At 42.2% G+C, this 25,003-nt stretch overlaps 1 protein-coding gene across 1 annotated transcript; it reads left to right on the top strand.

The window, feature by feature from the left end:
• Positions 1-201: 201 nt before the first annotated feature.
• On the top strand, positions 202-22,331 carry syt4 (synaptotagmin IV). The gene is made up of 4 exons (XM_024373275.2): positions 202-541; positions 1,471-2,411; positions 16,838-16,958; positions 21,129-22,331. The coding sequence occupies exons 1-4, from the start codon at positions 508-510 to the stop codon at positions 21,464-21,466; spliced, it is 1,434 nt and encodes a 477-aa protein (XP_024229043.1). The 5' UTR covers positions 202-507; the 3' UTR covers positions 21,467-22,331.
• The last annotated feature ends 2,672 nt before the right edge of the window (positions 22,332-25,003 follow it).

The following is a 25,003-nucleotide window of genomic DNA, read 5'->3' as shown; positions in this document are numbered from 1 at the left end:
GCTTGTTGAGCTTTCATTGAGGCAGTGATTTCTGAAGCTATCACAATTCTGTTGGTGGCAGTGAACTCAGCATGGTTGGTGGAGGCGAGGGTGGGAGGGAGGGAGGGAGGGAAGGAAGGAGGGAGGGAGAAGAGAGGAGAGAGAGAGAGAGAGAGAGAGGGTGGTGCCTCCTCAGAGAAGATCATAGTGCAGAGAGTAACAACACGAGCAGGGTGAGACTCGCACTTGGAAGAGAACGGAGAATACCAACCTTCGCCTCTCTGAAAGGAACAGCTGGGTTTGATTTATGAAACGGAAACAAACAGATTAAATGATTGAAGGAGTCACATCATAAAAAACAATCGCTATTTGCTGTCAAGGAGATATACCTAGATATAAGCTACCGAGAGAGGTTGGCTATTGGTGAGCAGGGTTGTTGGTTAACGGTAGGTTTATAGAGCACGAGCGCTGAAATAAGCCGAAGAGGGAGTGTTTTCAGAACCTTGGATAGAGCACGCGAGCGGGACCATGGCTCCAATGGTGACGAAAGAAATGCAGTTTGGTAAGTAGCTGGGATGGGAAAAAGGTCTTATTTGAGTGGGAGCAGCCAATAGTTGGTGGGAGAACTCGGGAAGCCCCTGTGTCTGTTATTTTGGTTGGTAATATTTAGTTGCATCACAAATGGTACCCTATTCACTATTTATTAAATGTATTTATCCTTTATTTATTTAGTAGATCATATTGAAAATATCCTGTCATGTCCTAATGCACTGGGGTTGCCTACCCAGTTTGTGCTCTGACACTAAGCTAAGAATATCCATTTGTGTTGCTAACTAACCAAGCACCCCAGTCACTCATCTGATTAGATTACTATTTGAGATGAGTGATAGTTAATTCATCATTAATCCGTTAGATAAATCAATAAGCAAGTGAATCACGTTGTCTTCAAATCGCCATGACATCTAAATGTTTATGTCAAAAAGGCATTTTCTCTATTCATATTCAGTACATGTCATGACTCTATATGATTAGTCAGTCATGTATTGGAGGAGTCACAGATTGTACTGTTATTATATGACAGTGTGATGTCTCTGGCACCCTATTCCCTATATAGTGCAATACTTTTGACCAGTGTCCGTATGGAATAAGGTGCCATTTGTGACACGACCCGAGATTGTGTTGTTATGCTGTCTCTGACTCAGACAGTGCATCAGTCAGTCAGCCAGTCAGTCATTCAGTCTATTAGTAATTAGTATTAAGCAGTGGGATTCTGACGCAGCTTGTCATTACATTCATCTACAGACCTAGTAAGACAAAGGAAGCTTCCACACATTCACACACACACAGAGAGACACACACTCAACAGACAGACAATAGATCAACAGGAGGGAGGGACAGTTACAAAAACATGACAAAATTACAAATTTATCTTTCTCTCACTCCCTCCTCTTTCTCCCCTACTCTCTCTGTCCCCCCCCTTATCCATAGCAGAGGTGCCGGTGAGTGTTGCCGTGGTGAGTGTGTTTGGCCTAGTGTCCTGCGTCTCCATCTTCGCCTGGATCTGCTGCCAACGTAAGAACACCAAGTCCCAAGGGACAACACCCTACAAGTTCATGCACATGCTCAAAGGCATCGACATCTACCCAGAGAGCCTCAGCGACAAGAAATTAGACAGCAAGATCGACGTCAACGGAAACTGTAATGTCAACAGCACCAATGGTAAACAACAACAACAACAAGTGGCCTCCAGCCCAGCAGAGGGCAGAACGGCCCTCCACCTCGACCTGGAAAAACAACAAGACCTGAACGACAACTTCACCATCACCACCAAACCCCCACACCCCAACGTCCAGATCCACACCAAGGTCCGCAGCTCCCCAGACTTGGACCTCCCCATGCCCCACCCAGGGTTCACCCAAACTGGGGTTAGAGACCTGGCCCTGGTCACCCCCACCAGTGGCAGTCTCTCCAGCCAGGCCACCCCCCACACCCAAGGGGACGCGGACCACAACAAACCCCAGGACGGAGGCCCCGATGTCGGCCTTGGGACCCTCCACTTCTCCCTGGAGTACAACTCAGAGAAGAAGGCCTTCGTGGTTCACATTAAGGAGGCCCACGGGCTGACTCCGACCGACGATCAGTCCCTGACTTCTGACCCCTACATCAAGCTGACCCTGCTGCCTGAGAAGAAGCACCGGGTCAAGACCCGTGTCCTGAGGAAGACTCTGGACCCGGTGTTCGACGAGACCTTCAGCTTCTATGGGATCCCAATGGTCCGCGTGCAGGAGCTGTCGCTCCACTTCATGGTGCTCAGCTTCGATAGGTTCTCCCGTGATGAGGTTATTGGCGAGATGCTCATCCCATTGGCCGGGATCGACCTGACGGAGGGGCGTGTCCTGATGAGCCGTGAGATCATCAAGAAGAATGTCAGGGTAAGAGATAGTTACTTGGTTCATCATCATCATTATTATAATAGTCATCATCATTATAGTAATTATCATAGTAAGTCATCATCATCCCCATCATCATATTCATCATTCTCAGCTTTTACACCTTCACTACCATAGAGTGCAGTAAAACAACCGCTCTCCATTCTAGCTCTGAGGGAATCATGATTACAATGACGGTGCACTATTAGTGTCTAATAGAAATTCTGCTTGGCATAATAACCCTTAGCATAATATGAATTAAATCCTCTTTGTAGTGAGAGTTTATACCTACAGTAATATGTAATATGATAATACAGCCTCCTGCAGGTAAATGTTGCAGGGTACTAATGGAATAACACAGTGAGAGTCCCAAATGGCACCCTATTCCCTATAGTGTACTACTTTTGAGAGGACCTATATGGCTCTTGTCAAAAGTGGTGTACTATATAGGGAATAGGGTGCCATTTTGTATGCAGCCCACAGTTTATGAATGTTATAAGATTGCAGGTACCATTGTGTCTTTAGAATCTCTAGATCATTCTAGAATAGATTATTCTAGAATTGATACTGATATTCTATCCTCTATGCAGTGCTGGGCTGGGCTGTTGCTGTCTTTTCCATATGATTAGGTGATGAGTAGTACTACGGTGAAGGGAGAGAGTTGTAGGATCTATTGAATTGTATTGTACTGTGTACTGTGTACATTGGCGAGGGAGCGAGAGAGTGAGGCATATGTCTTGTGTAGTGTTGTGTGCCAAGCTTCTACACTCTTCTACGCTGCTGGTAAACCTGACTTCTCTCTCTGCTGCTGCTCTGCTGCTTAGTAAAGGGACTGAGAAAAGGGCTTGGTTGTATTGTTGTTTCTTGGTTTTATGTTCTCCCTCTTTTCTAATGTTTACAAATGCATGAAGAGTTTATGTCCAAAATGCTATATCCACCAATTTTTCACATTTGTGTTTTTTTCATCATAATTGTTTGTTTATGGGTACCTTGATGATTGTGTAAAATATTACTGTTCTCAGATTTGTTTTCTAATAGATTTTAGATGTGTATGAAAATGTTTTTGTTGTTGTTGCTAAATGCTATATAACATTGTTTAGCTGTAATGAAATGTTTGTATCCTGTATAGTTGACTGTGATATGTGATTTTATGTGACTAGGGGTGTTTAGTCTAGTATTATTTCTATGTGGGGTTCTAGGTTTATTTTTCTATGTTGGTGTTTGTGTATGATTCCCAATTAGAGGCAGCTGGTAATCATTGTCTCTAATTGGGGATCATACTTAAGTTGCATTTTTTCCACCTGTGGGTTATGGGATATTGTTTATGTTTAGTTGCTGGTTAGCACTGCATTGTCGTCACGGTTCGTTTATTCTTTATTTTGTTTTGTATTTGCTTAAAGTTCCACTTTCATTAAAATATGTGGAACTCAACATACGCTGCGCCTTGGTCCGACCACTATTATTACGAACATCGTGACAGAATATCCCATCAACAACGGACCAAGCCGCGTGCCCGTTAGGTAATGGCATCCTGGTCTTTGGACGAGATAAGGGAGAGAACATCCTGGACTTGGGATGACATAGTGGCAGGAGAGAAGAGCCTGCCGTGGAAGCAGGCCGAGGCAGCGAAGGAGGATCAACGACGACTCCGGGGTTCGCAACCACGACGCAAGCACAAGAGGCAGCCCCCCCCAAAAAAAATTGGGGGGCAAAAGGTGTGGTTGGCAGAACCAGGTTTCAGACCAGAGCCAAGTCCACGCACTCGCTTCAAGGAGTTTGTGACCGTTCAGGCACCATGTTATGCGGTGATACGCACTGTGTCTCCAGTGCGCATTCACAGCTCGGTGCCAGCTCCCCGCACTTGCCGTGCGAAAGTGAGCATCCAGCCAGGACGGGTTGTGCCGGCTCAGCGCTCCTGGTCTCCAGTACGCCTCCTCGGACCATGATATCCTGCGCCGGTTCTACGCACAGTGTTTCCAGTGTGCTTTCACAGCCCAGTGCGTCCTGTGCCAGCGCCCTGCACTTGCTGGGATAAAGTGAGCATCCAGCCAGGACGGGTTGTGCCAGCTCTACACTCTAGACCTCCAGTGCGCCTCCACAGTCCAGTACCTCCTGTGCCTCCTCCCTGCACTCGCTCTGAGATGCATGTCATCAGCCCGGTGCCAACTGTACCGGTCCCACGCATCAGGCCTCCAGTGCGTCTCCACAGTCCAGTACGTCCTGTGCCTTCTCCCTGCACTCGCCCTGAGGTGCGTGTCACCAGCCCGGTACCACCAGTGCCGGCCCCACGCACCAGGCTGCCTGCGACAAGCCCCAGTCCAGAGCTTCCGGCAACAGTTCCCAGTCCAGAGCTTCCGGCGACAGTTCCCAGTCCGGAGCCTCCTGAGACGTTTCACGGTCCGGAGCCTCCTGAGACATTTTACGGTCCGGAACCTCCTGCGACGGTCCACGGTCCGGAAACTCCTGCGACGGTCCACGGTCCAGAACCTCCTGCGAAGGTCCACGGTCCAGAGCCTCCTGCGATGGTCAACGGTTCGAAACCTCCAGCTCCATGGCCGGACCCTTCCCCTGCGCCGATGCACAGTCTAAGCACGGCGTCCAGTCCAGCTCCAAGGCCGGAGTCTTCTTCTGCATTGGTGCCCAGTCCAGGCACAGCGTCCAGTCCCGCTCCATGGCGGGAGCCTTCCCCTGCTCCGATGCCCAGTCCAAACAAGGTGTTCAGCCTGGGTCCATGGCTGGATCCGCAGGATGAGCGGGTACTTCGCCCCGCACCAGAGCCGCCACCGACACCCCCCCTAACCCTCCCTTTTTGTTTCAGGTTTTGCGGTCGGAGTCCGCACCTTTGGTGGGTAGTACTGTCACATCCTGACCATAGAAAGCCTGTAGTGGAACAGGTTGAGAGATTCAAGTTCCTTGGTGTCCACATCACCAACAAACTACCATGGTCCAAACACACTGAGACAGTTGTGAAGAGGGCACGACAAAGCCTATTCCCCCTCAGGAGACTGAAAAGATTTGGCATGGGTCCTCAGAACCTTAAAAGCTTCTACAGCTGCACCATCAAGAGAATGGTTGCATCAATGCCTGGTATGGCAATTATTCGGCCTCCGACCACAAGGCATTACACAGGGTAGTGTGTGCGGCCCAGTACATTACTTCCTACCATCCAGGATGTATGTAAGGAGAAGGCCCAAAAAATTGTCAAAGACTCCAGCCACCCGAGTCATAGAGTGTTCTCTCTGCTACCGCACGGCAAGAGGTACCGTAGAGGCAAATCGAGGTCCAAAGGCTTCTTAACAGCTTCCACCCCCAAGCCATAACACTCCTGAACAGCTAATCAAAGGGCTACCCTGACCCCTCTTTTACACTGCTGCTACACTCTGTTTAGAATCTATGCATAGTCACTTTAACTCTACCTACATGTACTGCTGCGGTTTAATTATTTGTTACTTTTATTTTCTATTTTTACTTATCAATTTTTTTCTTAACACTCAAGCATTCACTGTAATGTCTAAAACTTGTATTTGGCGCATGTGACAAATAACATTATATTTCATTTTAATTAACAGGTTTGCCTTGTTAAAAGTTAAATAGTGGAATTTCTTTCCTTCTTAATGCGTTTGAGCCAATCAGTTGTGTTGTGACAAGGTGGGGTGGTATACAGAAGATAGCCCTATTTGATAAAGAACAAGTCCATATTATGGCAAGAACAGCTCAAATAAGCAAAGAGAAACGACAGCCCATCATTACTTCACAACATGAAGGTCAGTGAATCTGGAAAATGTCAAGATCTTTGAAAGTTTCTTCAAGTGCAGTTGCAAAAATCATCAAGCGCTATGATTGATACTGGCAAACTGGCTCTGATGGGGACCGCCACAGGAAACGAAGACCCAGAGTCACCTCTGCTGCAGAGGTGAGTTAACAGCCTCTGAATTTGGCAATTAACTGCACCTCAAATTGCACCTCACAGAGTTCAAGCAACAGACACATCTCAACATTAACTGTTCAGAGTAGACTGCGTGAATCAGACCATCATGGTTTAATTGCTGCAAAGAAACCACTACTATAGAACAACAATAATAAGAAGAGACTTGCTTGCACCAAGCAAAGGCAATTAGACCAGTGGAAATCTGTCCTTTGGTCTGATATGTCTAAATTTGAGATTTTGGTTCCAACCTCTGTGTCTTTATGAGTCGCAGAGTAGGTGAATGGATAATCTGCCATTTGTGGTTCCCACCATGAAGCATGGCACTGTCTGTAATTTATTTAGAATTCAAGGTACACTTAATCAGCATGGCTACCACAGCATCCTGCAGCGATAAGCCATCCCATCTGGTTTGTGCTGAATGGGACTATCGTTTGTTTTTCAACAGGACAATAACCCAAAACACACCTCCAGTCTGTGTACGGGATATTTGACCAAGGAGAGTGATGGAGTGCTGCATCAAATGACCGGGTCTCCACAATCACCCTACAATACCTCAACCCAATTGAAATGGTTTGGGATATGTTGGACCGCAGAGGGAAGGAAAAGCAGCCAACAAGTGCTCAGCATATGTGTGAACTCTTTCAAGATTGTTCGAAAAACATTCATCATGAAGCTGGTTGAGAGAATGCCAAGAGTGTGCAAAGCTGTCATCAAGGCAAAAGGTGGATACTTTGAAGAATCTAAAATATATTTAGTTTTCTTTGACACTTTTTTCGTTACGACATGATTATTACAATGTAGAAAATAATGACAATTCAGAAAAACCCTTGAATGAGTAGGTGTGTCCAAACATTTGATTGGTACTGTGTATTTATTCTCAGCAATCTACACACAATACCCCATAATGACAAAGCAAAACAGGTTTTTATTTATTTTTGCTAATTTATTAAATATAAAAAAACGAAATACCTTATTTACATAAGTATTCAGAACCTTTGCTTTGTGAATCGAAATTGAGTTCAGGTGCATCCTGTTTCTATTGATCATCCTAGAGATGTTAGTACATCTTGACTAGAGTCCACCTGTGGTATATTCAATTGATTGAACATTATTTGGAAAGGTACATACCTGTCTATATAAGGTCCCTCAGGGTACCAAAAAATGTCTGCTGTATTGAAGGTCCCCAAGAACACTGTGGACTCTACCATTGTTAAATGGAGAAGTTTGGAACCACCAAGACTCTTCCTAGAGCTGGCCGCCCAGCCAAACTGAGCAATCGGTGGAGAAGGGCTTTGATCAGGGAGGTGACCAAGAACCCAATAGTCACTCTGACAGAGCTCTAGAGTTCCTCTGTGGAGATGGGAGAATCTTCCAGAAAGACAACAATCCCTGCAGCACTCCACCAATCAAACCTTTATGGTAGAGGGAAGCCACTCCTCAGTAAAAGGCACATGACAGCCTGCTTGGAGTTTGCCGAAAGGCACCTAAAGACTCTCAGACCATGAGAAACACGATTCTCTGGTCTGATGAAACCAAGATGGAACTCTTTGGACTGAATGCCATGCGTCATGTCTGGAGAAAACCTGGCATCATCCCTACGGTGAAGCATGGTGGTGGCAGCATCAGGCTGTGGGGATGTTTTTCAGTTGCAGGTTACTGGGAGACTAGTCAGGATCGAGGCAAAGATGAACAGGGCAAAGTACAGAGAGATCCTTGATGAAAACCTGCTCCAGAGCGCTCAGGACCTCAGACTGGGGCAAAGGTTCACCTTCCAACAGGACAATAACCCTAAGCACACAGCCAAGACAACGCAGGAGTGGCTTCGGGACAAGTCTCTGAATGTCCTTGAGTAGCCCAGCCAGAGCCCGGACTTGAACCCGATCAAACATCTCTGGAGAGACCTGAAAATAGCTGTGCAGCAACGCTCCCAATCCAACCTGACAAATCTTGAGAGGATCTGCAGGGAAGAATGGGAGGAACTCACCAAATACAGGTGTGCCAAGCTTGTAGCTTATTACCCAAGAAGACACAATGCTTTAATCGCTGCAAAAGGTGCTTCAACAAAGTGCTGAGTAAAGGGTCTGAATACTCATGTCAATGTGATATTTTTTTTAAATATGTTTTTTAGATATGTTTGCAAAACTTTCAAAAAACCTGTTTTTGCTTTGTCATTATATAGGGTATTGTGTCTAGATTGATGAGGGTAAAAAAAACAATTGAATCCATTTTTGAATAAGGCTGTAATGTAACAAATTTTGGAAAAACTCAAAGATTCTGAATACTTTCCGAAGTCACTGTATAGCATTTAGTAAAAATAAATACGTATCTGTCTCTCTGAAATGTAACTATAAAGTGATACATTTTAAACAAATACATGTCTGTCATTGGACAACCCCATACCAGTACTAGATACTGCAAAAACACATCAATCTCATTCATAACTTCTTTAATAACCTCTTTGGGCTATTTTGACGTCCGGATGAAAAGTGGGCCCAAAGTAAACTGCATGTTACTCAGGCCCAGAAGCTAGGATATGCATATTATTAGTAGATTTGGATAGAAAACACTTAAGTTTCTAAAACTGTTAACATAATGTCTGTGAGTATAACAGAACTTATTTTAGCAGGCGAAACACCAAGGACAAACCATCCAAAAAATAATAATTCGGCCTACCACTGTTTTCAATGGCTGTCACTTTTATTATAAGGCTAAATCCTCTCAGATTGCAGTTCCTAGGGCTTCCACTAGATGTCAACAGTCTTTAGAAAGAGTTTCAGGCTGGTTTTGGGAAAATTAGTTAGAAATTGTAGTTTTTCTAGGTGGCTCTAGTGTTTCCATGCTCGTGGATGGAAGCACGTTGTTTGTTATTTATCTCCGGTAAAGACAATAACGATTCTCCATCTTAAATTGTGTCGTTTATTTATGTATAAGGGTACCTGAGGTTTGATTATAAATGTTTGACTTGTTTGGAAAAGTTTATAAGTAACATTTGGGATTCATTTTGTATGCATTTTGATGGAGGGAAACCGGTGGATTATTGACTGAAGTGCACCAGCTAAACTGAGTTTTTATGGATATAAAGAAGGACTTTATCGAACAAAAGGACCATTTTTGATGTAACTGGGACCTTTTGGAGTTCCAAAAGAAGATGATCTTCAAGGGTAAGGAATTTATCATATCGCTATTTCTGACTTTTGTGTCGCACCTGCCTGGTTGAAAAATGTTTTTCATTGGTTTGTATGCGGAGCGCTGTCCTCAGATAATCGCATGGTGTGCTTTCACCGTAAAGCCTTTTTGAAATATGACACAGCGTCTGGATTAACAAGAAGTTAAGCTTTATTTTGATGTATTACACATGTATTTTTATGAATGTTAAATATTTATATTTCTGTAGTTTGAATTTCGCGCCCTGCAATTGCACCGGATGTTGTCGAGGTGTCCCGCTAGCGGCATGTCTAGCCGTAACAGGTTTTAAACAATAAACATAGATATATACAGTGGGGCAAAAAAGTATTTAAAAAGATGAGAGAGGAATTTTCATCATAGGTACACTTCAACTATGAAAGACAAAATGAGAAAAAAAATCCAGAAAATCACATTGTAGGATTTTTAATGAATTTATTTGCAAATTATGGGGGAAAATAAATATTTGGTCACCTACAAACAAGCAAGATTTCTGGCTCTCACAGACCTGTAACTTCTTATTTGAGAGGCTCCTCTGTCCTCCACTCGTTACCTGTATTAATGGCACCTGTTTGAACTTATTATCAGTATAAAAGACACCTGTCCACAACCTCAAACAGTCACACGCCAAACTCCACTATGGCCAAGACCAAAGAGCTGTCAAAGGACACCAGAAACAAAATTGTAGACATGCACCAGGCTGAAAGACTGAATCTGCAATAGGTAAGCAGCTTGGTTTAAAGAAATCAACTGTGGGAGCAATTATTAGGAAATGGAAGACATACAAGACCACTGATAATCTCCCTCAATCTGGGGCTCCACGCAAGATTGCACCCCGTGGGGTCAAAATTATCACAAGAACGGTAAGCAAAAATCCCAGAACCACACGGGGGGACCTAGTGAATGACCTGCAGAGAGTTGGGACCAAAGTAACAAAGCCTACCATCAGTAACACATTACGCCACCAGGGACTCAAATCCTGCGGTGCCAGACGTGTCCCCCTGCTTAAGCCAGTACATGTCCAGGCCCGTCTGAAGTTTGCTAGAGAGCATTTGGATGATCCAGAAGAAGATTGGGAGAATGTCATATGGTCAGATGAAACCAAAATATAACTTTTTGGTAAAAACTCAACTCGTCGTGTTTGGAGGACAAAGAATGCTGAGTTGCATCCAAAGAACACCATACCTACTGTGAGGCATGGGGGTGGAAACACCATGCTTTGGGCTGTTTTTCTGCAAAGGGACCAGGACGACTGATCCGTGTAAAGGAAATAATGAATGGGGCCATGTATTGTGAGATTTTGAGTGAAAACCTCCTTCCATCAGCAAGGGCATTGAAGATGAAACATGGCTGGGTCTTTCAGCATAACAATGATCCCAAACACACCGCCCGGGCAACGAAGGAAGACTTACAGAAAACATTTGACCTCTGTCATTGCCAACAAAGGGTATATAATAAAGTATTGAGATAAACTTTTGTCATTGACCAAATACTTATTTTCCACCATAATTTGCAAATAAATTCATTAAAAATCCTACAATGTGATGTTCTTTTCTCATTTTGTCTGTCATAGTTGAAGTGTACCTAAGATGAAAATTACAGGCCTCTCTCATCGTTTTAAGTGGGAGAACTTGCACAATTGGTGGCTGACTAAATACTTTTTTGCCCCATTGTAGATAGTTAGACACAAATATGAATGCAACATGCAGCAATTTCACAGATTTTAATGAGGTAACCTGTAAACTTTGTCAAAACATTTCAAACTACTTTTGTAATACAACTTTAGGTATTTTTTAAAGTAAATAATCAATCATATTGAAGACGGGATGATCTGTGTTCAATACCGGAGTAAAACAAACTGTAGCTAGCTTTCTGGTCACGCTTCTCTATTTAACAGTACACTTCAAGTTACCCTCCTTCAAGATGGCCGTACTTCTTCACAACACAAAGGAAAAATCTCAAACAATTTCTAAAGGCTGTTGACATCCAGTGGAAGCAATAGGACCTGCAAGAAGGTCCCTTAGAAATGTGGATTCTCAATGAAACCACATTGGAATGTGAGTGACCTAAAAAAAAAAAATCTGAATGGTTTGTCCTTGGGGTTTTGCCTGCTAAATAAGTTCTGTTATACTCACAGACATGATTCAAACAGTTTTAGAAACACAGTGTTTTCTATCCAATAATACTAATAATATGCATATCTTATCTTCAGGGGTTGAGTAGCAGGCAGTTGAATTTGGGCATGTATTTCATCCGGACATGAAAATACTGCCCCCTGTCACCAAGAAGTTAAACAAAAGGTGCTGTAAATTATGGGCCTGCTCTGAAATACAAGTTGAAAAAGTGGGTTTGGTGTCAGAATGGTATCTAATTGACTGATGGACGCTGACTTGCTGACTGACTTTTGTACATTTGCAATATAAACATATAAACAATATAAACAACCTTTCTAGCGCAGGCGTTCGTTCCGCTAGCGGAACCCCTCGACAACATTCCACTGAAAAGGCAGTGCATGAAATCCAAAAATATTTTTTTTAAATATGTAACTTACACACATTAACAAGTCCATACAGCAAATGAAAAATAAACATTTTGTTAATCTACCCATCGTGTCTGATTTAAAAAATGCTTTACAGCGAAAGCACAACATATGATTATGTTTGGTCATAGCCAAGTCAAAAAAAACACAGACATTTTTCCAGCCAAAGATAGGAGTTACAAAAGGCAGAAATATACATACAATTAATCACTAACCTTTGATGATCTTCATCAGATGACACTCAAAGGACATCATGTTACACAATACATGTATGTTTTGTTCGATAATGTGCATATTTATATCCAAAACTCTCAGTTTACATTGGCGCATTATGTGCAGTAATGTTTTGATTCCAAAACATCCGGTGATTTTGCAGAAATACTCATGCTAAACATTGATAAAAGATACAAGTGTTATTCACAGAATTAAAGATAGACTTCTCCGTAATGCAACCGCTGTGTCAGATTTTTTTTAAACTAAATGTTTTTTTTTTTTAAACATAATCTGAGAACGGCGCTCAGAGCCCAAAACAGCCAGAGAAATATCCGCCATTTTGGAGTCAACAGAAGTTAGAAATAACACCATAAATATTCACTTACCTTTGATGATCATCCGAAGGCACTCCCAGGAATCCCGCTGATTTGTTCCATAAAGTCCATCATTTATGTCCAAATAGCCACTTGTTGTTAGCGTGTTCAGCCCACTAATTCATCTTCATGAGGCGCAAGAACTTCGTCCAGACAAAAACTTGAAAAGTTCCATTACAGGTCGTAGAACAAGTCAAACGATGTACAGAATCAATCGTTAGGATGTTTTTAACATAAAACATCAATAATGTTCCAACCGGAGAATTCCTATGTCTGAAGAAAAGCACTGGAACGAGAGGTAACTCTGTCGGGAGTGCGCGTCATGAGACCAAGGCACTCTGCCAGACCACTGACTCAAAGAGGTCTCGTGAGCCCCTCCTTTCTAGTAGAATCCTCAAACTAGTTTCTAAAGACAGTTGACATCTAGTGAAAGCTGTCGGAAGTGCAACTTTATCCATATCCCACTGTGTATTCGGTAGGCCAAGCTTTGAAAAACTACAAACACAATGACAGACTGAAATCAAGACTAAAAATGGGATTACCATAATCTCAAGGCCGTGTCAGGTTCAACGAGATGCCCCGCTTGACCGTAGCTTGCTCGGTCTAAGCACAGTGACCGTGAAAAAATTGGGCCCAAAATGAATCCTGGCACTAAATTTCAGGTGCTTTTGGGGGACAGAGAGAGAGAGAAAATGTCTGCTCCAAGCTGTTGCGCATGCAAAACTCTGTTGGCACCCAGCCATCCACTGACAGGATGTAATCGTTCTCGCTCATTTTTCAAAATAAAAGCCTGAAACTATGTCTAAAGACTGTTCACACCATGTGGAAGCCATAGAGAAAGGAATCTGGTTGATATCCCTTTAAATGGAGGGAAGGCATGCAGGGAGATTTGTTTATCTTAGGCACTTCCTTGTTGGATTTTCCTCAGGTTTTCGCCTGCAATATCAGTTATGTTATACTCACAGACAATATTTTGACAGTTTTGGAAACTTTAGAGTGTTTTCTATCCTAATCTGACAATTATATGCATATTCTAGATTCTGGGCCTGAGAAATAGGCCGTTTCATTTGGGTACGTTTTTCATCCAAACATCAAAATACTGCCTCCTACACTCAACAGGTTAACGTAAAGACTTAAAACTCAGGATTCTGTAAAAGCCTACCCCAATGAGGATATGTGTTTACTTTCAACTTCCTGTGCAAACCGGAAGTGCCTTAAATTGTGGTCAGAGGGGCTGTTTCGAAGCGTTAAAAAGGTCAGATCTTTCCAAAACTTCATATGTGTGATTAGGCAACCGTCATGAACTGTAAATCAGTCATTTTTCCCAACTGATGTCAGAGAAAAAAACTCTCACACACATACACACACACAAATCTTGGCCATGTCGCAATTGTAAATGAGAACTTGTTCTCAACTTGCCTACCTGGTTAAATAAAGGTGAAAAAATAATAATAAAAAAATAAATGATGGAGTGACACAGTGCGGGGCTTAAAGACACACAGAGCCTGCAATGGCATTACCATAATCTCAATGCCGTGCCGAGTTCAACGAGATGCACCACTTGACCGTAGCTCGCTCGGTCTAAGCATAAAGACCGTGAAAAAAAAGTAGGCCCAAAATGAGGCCTGGCCCTAAATTTCAGGTGATTTTGGGGGACAGCGGGGGAACTGTTAGGGTTAGAAGTACAATTCAACCTCAGGAATGTTCCTGAGGTCCTCCCGATTTGTGCAAGCCTAACCTTGACCGTGTGGCATCAACCCTTAACAGTGAAAATAGGGTGTTTACATCAAACAGTTTTCAGCACCCCCCACACGTGCCCATCCAATAGGGGGTGCCCCTGGACATTTGGACATTTTTCAAAAAGTCCTACTTTTTTCATGTCACCATCGAGCGATGGAGAGGAACCACTATAACCCAGCCAGTCAATTTTAAATTTCTGCAGTATTTTTGAGGATGTCAAATTCGTGATGGTGATGGCCTTTTTTAAATCTGACACAGCGGCTGGATTAACAAGAAGTTAATCCTTAAACCGATGTATAACACTTGTATATTTTATGAATGTTTATTATGAGTATTTCTGTATTCTGAAATTGGCACTCAAATTGGCAATTTCACCGGATGTTGGTAGCGTCCCACCTGCCCATAAGAAGTTTTAACAAACCTCCAAACCAGCTTCAATGCCATACAACACTCCTTCTGTGGCCTCCAACTGCTTTTAAATGCTAGTCAAATTAAATGCATGCTCTTCAACCGATTGCTGCCCACACCCGCCCGTCCGACTAGCATCACTACTCTGGACGGTTCTGACTTAGAATATATGGACAACTACAAATACCTAGGTGTCTGGTTAGACTGTAAACTCTCCTTCCAGACTCACATTAAGCAACTCCAATCCAAAATTCTATCTAAAATTGGCTACCTATTTTGCGACAAAGCCTCCTTCACGCATGCTGCCGAATGCACCCTCGTAAAACTGACTATTCTATCGATCCTTGACTTAGGCGATGTCATTTACAAAATAGCCTCCAACACCCTACTCAGCAAACTGAATGTAGTCTATCACAGTGCCATCTGTTTTGTCACCAACACCCCATATACTACCCACCACTGCAACATGTATCCTCTCGTTGGCTGGCCCTCGCTACATATTTGTCACCAAACCCACTGGCTCCAGGTCATCTATAAGTCTTTGCTAGGTAAATCCCCGCCTTATCTCAGCTCACTGGTCACCATAGCAACACCCACCCGTAGTACACGCTCCAGCAGGTATATTCACTGGTCATCCCCAAAGCCAACACTTCCTTTGGCCACGTTTCCTTCCAGTTCTCTGCTGCCAATGACTGGAACTAATTGCAAAATCACTGAAGCTGGAGACTTATGTCTCCCTCTCTAACTTTAAGCATCAGCTGTCAGAGTACTGTACCTGTACACAGCCAATCTGTAAATAGCACACCCAACTCATCCCCATATTGTCATTTATGTTCTTTCTCTTTTGCACCCCGGTATCTCTACTTGCACATCATCATCTGCACATCTATCACTCCAGTGTTAATGCTAAATTGAAATTTTTCACCTCTATGGCCTATTTATTGCCTTACCTTCCTAATCTTCTACATTTGCACACACTGTACATAGATTTTTCTGTTATTGACTGTACGTTTGTTTATATGTAACTCTGTGTTGTTGTTTTTGTAGCATGGCGGCAGGGTAGCCTAGTGGTTAGAGCGTTGGACTAGTAACCGAAAGGTTGCAAGTTCATATCCCTGAGCTGACAAGGTACAAATCTGTCGTTCTGCCCCTGAACAGGCAGTTTAACCCACTGTTCCTAAGCCAACATTGAAAATAAGAATTTGGTCTTAACTGACTTGCCTAGTTAAATAACTAAAATATATTGACAGGTCGCAGTTGTAAATGAGAACTTGTTCTCAACTGGCCTACCTGGTTAAATAAAGTTGGAATAAAATAAATAAAAAGTCTGGAGACTGAGATGGCCATTGCAAAATGTTGATTCCTTTTTAAAATGACCTGATCAGTTTTTCACAACAAAACACCAGAAAATGGCCAAAAAGTATTGTACCACCTCACCTGCATTTACACTATGTTTTGACTATTTTGTTCAACGTATCTTTTGAAAAAAATATTTAAAAAGGAATCAACATTTTGCAATGGCCATCTCAGTCTCCGGACTTGAACCAATTTGAAAATCTGTGGTTTGAATTGAAGCATAGATGAAGGATATCAATGATCTGGAAAGATTTGCTAAAGAGGAATGGTCTAAGATACCTCCCAATGTTTTCTTCTCATAAAACATTTTTGAACAAGGCTCAGTGCCATTATCCTCGCAAGGTAACATATTGAAAACAGGGGTGCCAATAATTTTGACCCCTTATCTTTTTTAGAAAAAGGTATTTACCCTTTTTTGCTATATATTATAGTAATTGTATTTTTTTTGCTTATCTTTATCAAGGGTGCCAATCATTTTGGAATTGACTGCATATATCTCTACTTTATAACTTGGTGTAAATATCACAGTTCATCATCATAATGTCAGTGAAAACGCAATCTTCCTCGTCACTAGTCAGTACCTTGCTCGGGTCTCGAAATTTTGATATTATGGTGGGGAATTTCACTCTCCATCTGTCCTCCTTCCACCTCTCTCTCTCCCCCTCCCTCTCTCCATCCTTGTTTATAGAGGAGTGCAGGTCGAGGGGAGCTGCTGTTGTCTCTCTGTTACCAGTCTACCACCAGTACTCTAACAGTCGTGGTGCTAAAGGCTCGCCACCTGCTGAAGACCGACAACCACAGGCCCTCAGGTACATACAGGCCCACATGCACACACACGCACGCGCACACACAAATCATGTATACAAACGTCCTCATTGAAATAATGCTTAATTCCTCCTGAAAAGTGATGAAATTAAAAGCTATTTTATCATGTATACTTGCATGCCTTTGGTATGTCATAGAATAAAACAAATAAGCTGTGAAAAGAGATGAATTATTGCTTATTCTACAAAGATATTCTAAAATGGCGCAACACATTTGTTGGTACCCCTTAGAAAAGATCATAAATAATTGGATTATAGTGATATTTCAAACTAATTTGTTTCTTTAGTCAGTATCACACGTCTATAATCTTGTAATCAGTCATTCAGCCTATTTAAATGGAGAAAAACAGTCATTGTGCTGTTTGGTATTATTGTGTGAGCCACACTGAACATGCACCAGAGAAAAGCAGTTGTTGTGCTGTTTGATATCATTGTGCGCACCACACTGAACATGGACCAGAGAAAGCAAAGGAGAGATTTGTCTGAGGAGATCAGAAAGAAAATAATAGACAAGCATGGGAAAGGTAAAGGCTACAAGACCATATCCAAGCAGCTTCATGTTCCTGTGACAACAGTTCCAAATATTATTAAGAAGTTTAGGTCCCAACCTCTCTGGGCACGGCCGCAAGAGGAAAATCGACCCCAGATTGAACAGAAGGATTTTGGCAATGGTAGAAAAAGAACCAAGGATAACTGCCAAATAGATACAAGCTGAACTCCAAGGTGAAGGTACGTCAGTTCCTGATTACACCATCCGTCCCTTTTTGAGTGTAAGTGGGCTCCATGGAAGAAGACCCAGGAGGACTCCACTTTTGAAAGAAAACATAAAAAAGCCAGACTGGAATTTGCTAAAATGCATATTGACAAGCCACCATCCTTCTGGCAGAATGCCCTTTGGACAGATGAGTCAAAACTGGAGCTTTTTGGCAAGTCACATCAGCTCTATGGTCACAGATGAAAAAATGAAATATATTATTCATTTAAATATGGAATCAACAATGGTGGATGCCAATTACTTTTGTCAGTTTCAAGTTATTCCATAGATAATTGTGCATTCTCAATTTTTTTGTGGAGGGGTACCAACAAATTTGAGCACATCTGTAAAACTTGGATTGCTGATGTATTGGCCATTGAGAGGCTTTGAAGTCACCGGTTAGTCATATTGGCACTCCCCAACAGGAGCAGTCCTCCAGATGAACAAATGGAATTCTGCAGTATTTTAATTAAATGGACAAAATCATACATGTATTACAGTATATAGAGTACCAGTTAAAGGTTTGGGCACACCTACTCATTCAAGGATATTTCTTTATTTTTACTATTTTCTACATTGTAGAACAATTGTGAAGACATCAAAACTAACATATATGGAATCCTGTTGTAAGCCAAAAAAGTGTTAAACCAATCAAAATATATTTGAGATTCTTCAAAGTAGCCACACTTTGCCTTGATGACAGCTTTGCACACTCTTGGCATTCTCTCAACCAGCTTCATGAGGAATGCTTTTCCAATATTCTTGAAGGAGTTCCCACATATGCTGAAGACTTGTTGGCTGCTTTTCCTTCACTCTTCGGTCCAACTCATACCAAACCATTTCAATTGGGTTGAGATCGGGTGATTGTGGAGGCCAGGTCATCTGATGCAGCACTTCATCCTTGGTCAAATATCCTTTACACAGTCTGGAGGTGTGTTTTGGGTCATTGTCCTTTTGAAAAACAAGTGATCGTCCCACTAAGTGCAAACCAGATGGGATGGCATATCGCTGCAAAATGTTGTGGTAGCCATACTGATTATGTGTGCCTTGAATTCTAAATAAATCACAGACAGTGTCACCAGCAAAGCACCCCCACACCATCACACCTCCTCCTCCAAGCTTCACGGTGGGAACACGGCGGTTGGAACCAAAAATCTCAAATTTGGATTTATCAGACCAAAGGACAGATTTTCCACTGATGTTTTGTCCATTGCTCGTATTTCTTAGTCCAAGCAAGACTCTTCTTCTTATTTGTGTCCTTTAGTAGTGGTTTCTTTGCAGCAATCCGACCATGAAGGCCTGATTTACGCAGTCTCCTCTGAACAGTTGATGTTGAGATGTGTCTGCTACTTGAACTCTATGAAGCATTTCTTTGGGCTGCTATCTGAGGTGTAGTTAACTCTAATCAACTTATTCTTTGCAGCAGAGGTAACTCTGGATCTTCCTTTCCTGTGGCGGTTCTCATGAGAGCCATGGTTTTTGAGAGTGCACTTGAAGAAGCTTTAAAAGTTCTTGAAATTTTCCAGATTGACAGACCTTAATTTCTCTTTGCTTATTTGAGCTGTTCTTGCCATAATATGGACTTGGGTCTTTTACCAAATAGGGCTATCTTCTGTATACCACCCCTACCTTGTCACAACACAACATATTTTCTCAAACACATTAAGATGGCAAGAAATTCCACAAATGAACTTTTAACAATGCACACCTGTTAATTGAAAAGCATTTCAGGTGAATACCTCATGAAGCTGGTTGAGAGAATGCCAAAGTTGTTCAAAGCTATCATCAAGGCAAAGCTTGGCTACTATGAAGAATCTCAAATATATTTTGACTTGTTTAACACTTTTTGGTTACTACATGATTTCATATGTGTTATTTCCTAGTTTTGATGTCTTCACTATTATTATACAATGTAGAAAATAGTAAAAAATAAAGAAAAACCCTTCAATAAGTAGATGTGTCCAAACTTTTGACTGGTACTTGACTGGTTTTTGTAGTGGGGACAGTAACATTATTAATAAATAATACATTTTTGTTTATCTCACATAATATAATTATAAAGTATGCATTAAGGTGTCTGTAATATAATACATGTGCCAAGATGGAGGCATGGACTCTTCAACACAACGCCCCCTATCAGTCATCTAGCGTATATATAAATAATTGACACATATATATGAATAGACAAAACCATTGATCACGTGACACCATTCATTCCTATGTGTAGAATCAATAGCGCAATTTGAAGCCAAGAAAGTCAGTTTTAGCATTCTAAAATGTTATCTCATTGGGGAGATATATGTAGGCATCAGAGGAAGCTGGTGGGAGCTATAGGAGTACGGACTCATTGTAATGGCTGGAATGGAATAAATGGAATGGTATCAAACACAAACATATATAAACTACATGTTTGACTGCATTCCATTAATTCCATTACAATGAGCCGTTCCTCCAATAGCTCATCCCACCAGCCCCCTCTGGTAGACATACAATGTGCAGTATGAGCTACTCCAGGAAGTGACGTTATAGGCTCAGTGCTGACCCCTCTCATTGAGTAGCTCAAGTTGAAGCCTGACCGGGGTACTACAGGCTTACATTGGCAACTAAATGATCCTTATAACTTCTGTGTGCGATAATAGATTCTAATTATTACTTTTTACATGGAAACTGACCACGAAGATTGCCATTATAGTGAATGGTGAATTCTGTTTTCTGCAAACAATGCCTGCAGTACGGCAGTCAGTCTTGAACTTTGTGGCTTCAATGAGAGGGCGCAGTCATTCTCACCTGACACACACATACAAAAATATAAGTATGCACACACGTAAGAACATACTCATACACACAAGAATGTGCACACACAGATACGTATGCGCACACAGAGACATGCACACACAGACCCAGGATACTAGGAACAAACTGATTCTCTCAGCAATGAGACATTCAGCCCCTTCAGGAGTACTTATGGGCGGAGTTTCCAAATGGCACCCTATTCTCTACATAGTGCACTACTTTTGACCAGAGCCAGTGGGCCCTCGTCAAAATTAGTGCGCTATTTAGGGAGTAGGTTGTCATTTGGGACACAAGCCAAATACTCTTATACAAGTTGTAATGACAGAGACTGCGGTAATGTAATCTTGTAATCTTGTAAAAGGCCATAAAACAGAGTCTTAGCCATACCGCAGTGTTTGGTCACACTTTCTTTGGATAGTCCGGATAGTACTACCAACAAACTGAGCCAGTCAATGCCACACACACGCATGTACATGTGTACCACCGTATTGATCCATTGTGCCATTTTCAGAGCTGTGCTATGAATTCTATTCACTCTGCCTCTCTCTCTCTCCTTCCTCTCATCCCTTCCTACATCCCTCCTTCCTTCCCACTCTCCTTCCCTCCAGACCCATATGTGAAAGTCAACCTCTTCAAAGGGAAGAAGCGTGTCAGTAAAAAGAAGACCCATGTGAAAAAGTGTTCCCCCAACCCTGTGTTCAACGAGCTGTTTGTGTTCGACATGGCCTCTCAGGAGGGGCTGAAGGAGACCAGCGTAGAGCTCCTGCTCATGGACTCTGAGTCTCCACCAACCAGGCGGGGGGGCTCCTCCCATTCCCCCAATCCCATCTTGGGGCGCCTGATCCTGGGTACGGCTTCTGCCGGCACCCCCGGGGAGCACTGGAGGGAGATCTGCGACCACCCGCGCCGGCAGATTGCCAAGTGGCACATCCTGTCCGAAGACTAGAGATTTGTTGAGGCTTTGCCGTCAAGGTTACAGCGGAGCTACGGTTATTTGGTGGGGGGGGTGTCTACAGCGACGGGCATTGCCTAACAACAGGTAGATTTTAACGTGACCAACACCCAAGGAACTATTGATAAGTGAAAGGGGGAGGGGTGTTGATTCTAAATGATGTAATTAATCAATCAATCAATCAGTTATTCAATCAATTTATCGATCATTGAAATTGTTTGGTTATGGTGACCGAGAAACCCAATCATTCGTCTATGATCCCATAGACTGTCACCACAACGACCCCCGGCAATGCAGCTCTCTATCTCCATGGCAACATCATCTGATCGTCACGGCAACCTTGTGCAGTGCAGAATGTCCTAGTAACTGTCGCTAACTTCTACTATTATTACTATAAACATTACTCCTTTGTACGACAAAAAACATTTTATTATTACTACTGATGTATAAAGATGTGGATTATCAAAACTTTATTTTATAAATATGCTATCTTTTATTTATCAAATGTTATATTTATTTATTTTTTTGTTTTTGTACTCTTCTGAGTATGTTTTGTAAGTAAAAGTGGTATTTCATATCATTGCATACCAGAGGGGCGAGACAAGCCTAAATTAGGTGACAGAAACGAAGCTTGGATTGCATAAAGGACTTTGTGCTTGTGTATTTAGGTCAGAAGGGATGAGAGGCATTGTGTATTCTGTCTTTACTGTGAGCACAAAGACAGCTTGAAATGTACATGTACCTTAATATAAAACATGGCAAGTTCTGAGAAAAGCACCTCAATCGGTTGTGTTTTATTTCAATGTTTCACAAAAACATCCTTAAAATACACATTTTTAACATCCTGTACACAAACCATGCACCCTGAACTCCAATTCCCAGTTTGCCTGTGCAGAAAATTATAAAGTTTCAGAATCTAATGAATGTTCTAGAATTAAATAAACATTCTAGAATCTAATGAACGTTCTTGAATCTATTGAACATTCTATATAATCTAGTCAATATATTCCCTTCAATTCCACTGGCCTTAGAAAACCTTGAAGATGACATCACTCCCTCCCTGAGAGGATGATGTAATCAGTGAGAAGGTAGCTACTCTCAGATGATATCATGGCACTGTAGAATTTAATATCAGCTAAGTGCTGCACGATGAGGTACAGTTGGCACAGCGCCCACACTTGTTCCCTTCCTCCCTCAATCTCTCCCTCATGCTCTGTCTCTATTTTTGACTCTTTGCTATCCATCCTTGCTCTCCTTATCTCACTCTCTTTTTCTCGCTCACTCTCCAATTAGCGTCATTAGCATCAAGACTATACCATATCTAATACTTCTATTACTGTACATTGCATTTTAGTTACACTGTTTATACACAATGAATGTTTATTTAAATACTGGATTCTTGATATAGCTCACTCTAATACACTATATATACACAATAGTATGTGGACACCCCTTCAAATTAGTAGATTTGGCTATTTCAGCCACATCAGTTGCTTACAGGTGAACAAAATCAAACACACAGCCATGCAATCCCCATAGACAAACATTAGCAGTAGAACGGCTTTACTGAAGAGCTCAGTGACTTTCAACATGGCACCATCATAGGATGGCACCTTTCCAACAAGGTAGTTTGTCAAATTTCTGCACTGCTAGAGCTGCCCCGGTCAACTGTAAGTGCTGTTATTGTGAAGTGGAAATGTTTAGGAGCAACAACGGCTCAGCCACGAAGTGGTAGGCTACACAAGCTCACAGAACAGAGCTCACAAATCGTCTGTCCTCAGTTGCAGAACTCACTACAGAGTTCTAAAATGCCTCTGGAAGCAACCTCGGCACAAGAACTGTTCCCCAGGAGCTTCATGAAATGGGTTTCCATGGCCGAGCAGCAGCACAGAAACCTAAGATCACCATGCCAAGTGTAAGCATGAGTGGTGTAAAGCTCACCTCCATTGGACTGAGTGGACACACATTTTCAGGAGTGATGAATCACGTTTCACCATCTGGCAGACCAACGGATGAATCTGGGTTTGTCAGTCGCTAGGAAAACACTACCTGCCTGAATGCATAGTGCCAACTGTAAAGTGTGGTGGAGGAGGAATATTGATCTGGGGCTGTTTTTCATGGTTTGGGCTAGTCCCCTTAGTTCCAGGGAAGGGAAGTCAACACTACAGCATACAATGACATTCTAGACAATTCTATGCTTCCAACTTTGTGGGAACAGTTTGGGGAAGGCAGTTCCCTGTTTCAGCATGACAACAGACTTGGTTTGTCGAGATCGGTGTGGAATAACTTGACTGGCCTGCACAGAGCCCTGATCTTAACCCCATCAATGAATTGGAACGCCGACTGCGAGCCAGGCCTAACCGCCCAACGTCAGTGCCCGATCCACACTCACAATGCTCGAGGCTGAATCCCCGCAGCAAGTCCCCGCAGCAATGTTTACACATGTAAAGCCTTCCCAGAAGAGTAGAAACTGTTATAGCAGCAAAGGGGGGACCAACCTCATATTAATGCCCGTGATTTTGGAATGAGATGTTCGACGAGCAGGTGTCCACATACTTTTTTCATGTAGTGTATACTGAACTACTGTACATACATATCTTAGTATACAGCGCCTTCAGAAAGTATTCCCATCAATTGACTTTTTGCGTTATAGCCTGAATTTAAAATGGATTAAATTGAGATTTTGTGTCACTGGCCTACACACAATAACCTGCTTTCCAATAGACACTAGGAGAGAAATTCACTTTCAGCAGGACATTAACCTAAAACACAAGGTCAAATGTACACTGGAGCTGCTTACCAAGACACCATTGAATAACAAGCAAATATTTTACAATCCAAGTCCAAGCTATTAGAGACTTATTCAGAAAGACTCTGTAATCACTGCCAAAGGTGATTCTAACATGTTTTGACTCAGGTGTGTGAATCCTTATGTATATTAGATTTCTGTATGTCATTTGCCAAAAATAAAATAAACATGGATTCACTTTGTCATTATGGGGTATTGTGTGTAGATGGGTGATTTTTTTATTATCCATTTTGAATTCAGGCTGTAACAACATGTGGAATAGGTCAAGGGGTATGAATACTTTCTGAACGCACTTTTTCTTGTGTAAATTCATCATTAGATTAGCAGTTTCCCGACATTTCTTGATTTCTTGATTATTTTATTGTTTATTATTTGTGTACTTGTTTGACATTTCACTGCATTGTTAGGAGCTGTGTATGCGACCAATACACTTTGATTTGTTTTACCTGATGCCCCGATACAGATAAAAATATATAATATAAAAAAAATGTCAACCTTTATTTAACTTGGCAAGTCAGTTAAGAACAAATTCTTATTTACTGTGACGGCCTACCCCGTGCCAATTTTGCGCCGCCCTAAGGGACTCCCAATCACAGCCAGGTGTGATACAGCCTGGGTTCAAACCAGGGACTGTGGTGATGCCTCTTGCACTGAGAAGCAGTCCCTTAGACCGCAGCGCCACTCAGGAGCCCAAGTGATAGACACAGTCATACTTTTTGTTC

Source organism: Oncorhynchus tshawytscha, linkage group LG15 (genome assembly GCF_018296145.1).
Source record: "Oncorhynchus tshawytscha isolate Ot180627B linkage group LG15, Otsh_v2.0, whole genome shotgun sequence".
NCBI lineage: Eukaryota > Metazoa > Chordata > Actinopteri > Salmoniformes > Salmonidae > Oncorhynchus > Oncorhynchus tshawytscha.
This window is presented reverse-complemented; position numbering and strand designations above follow the sequence as displayed.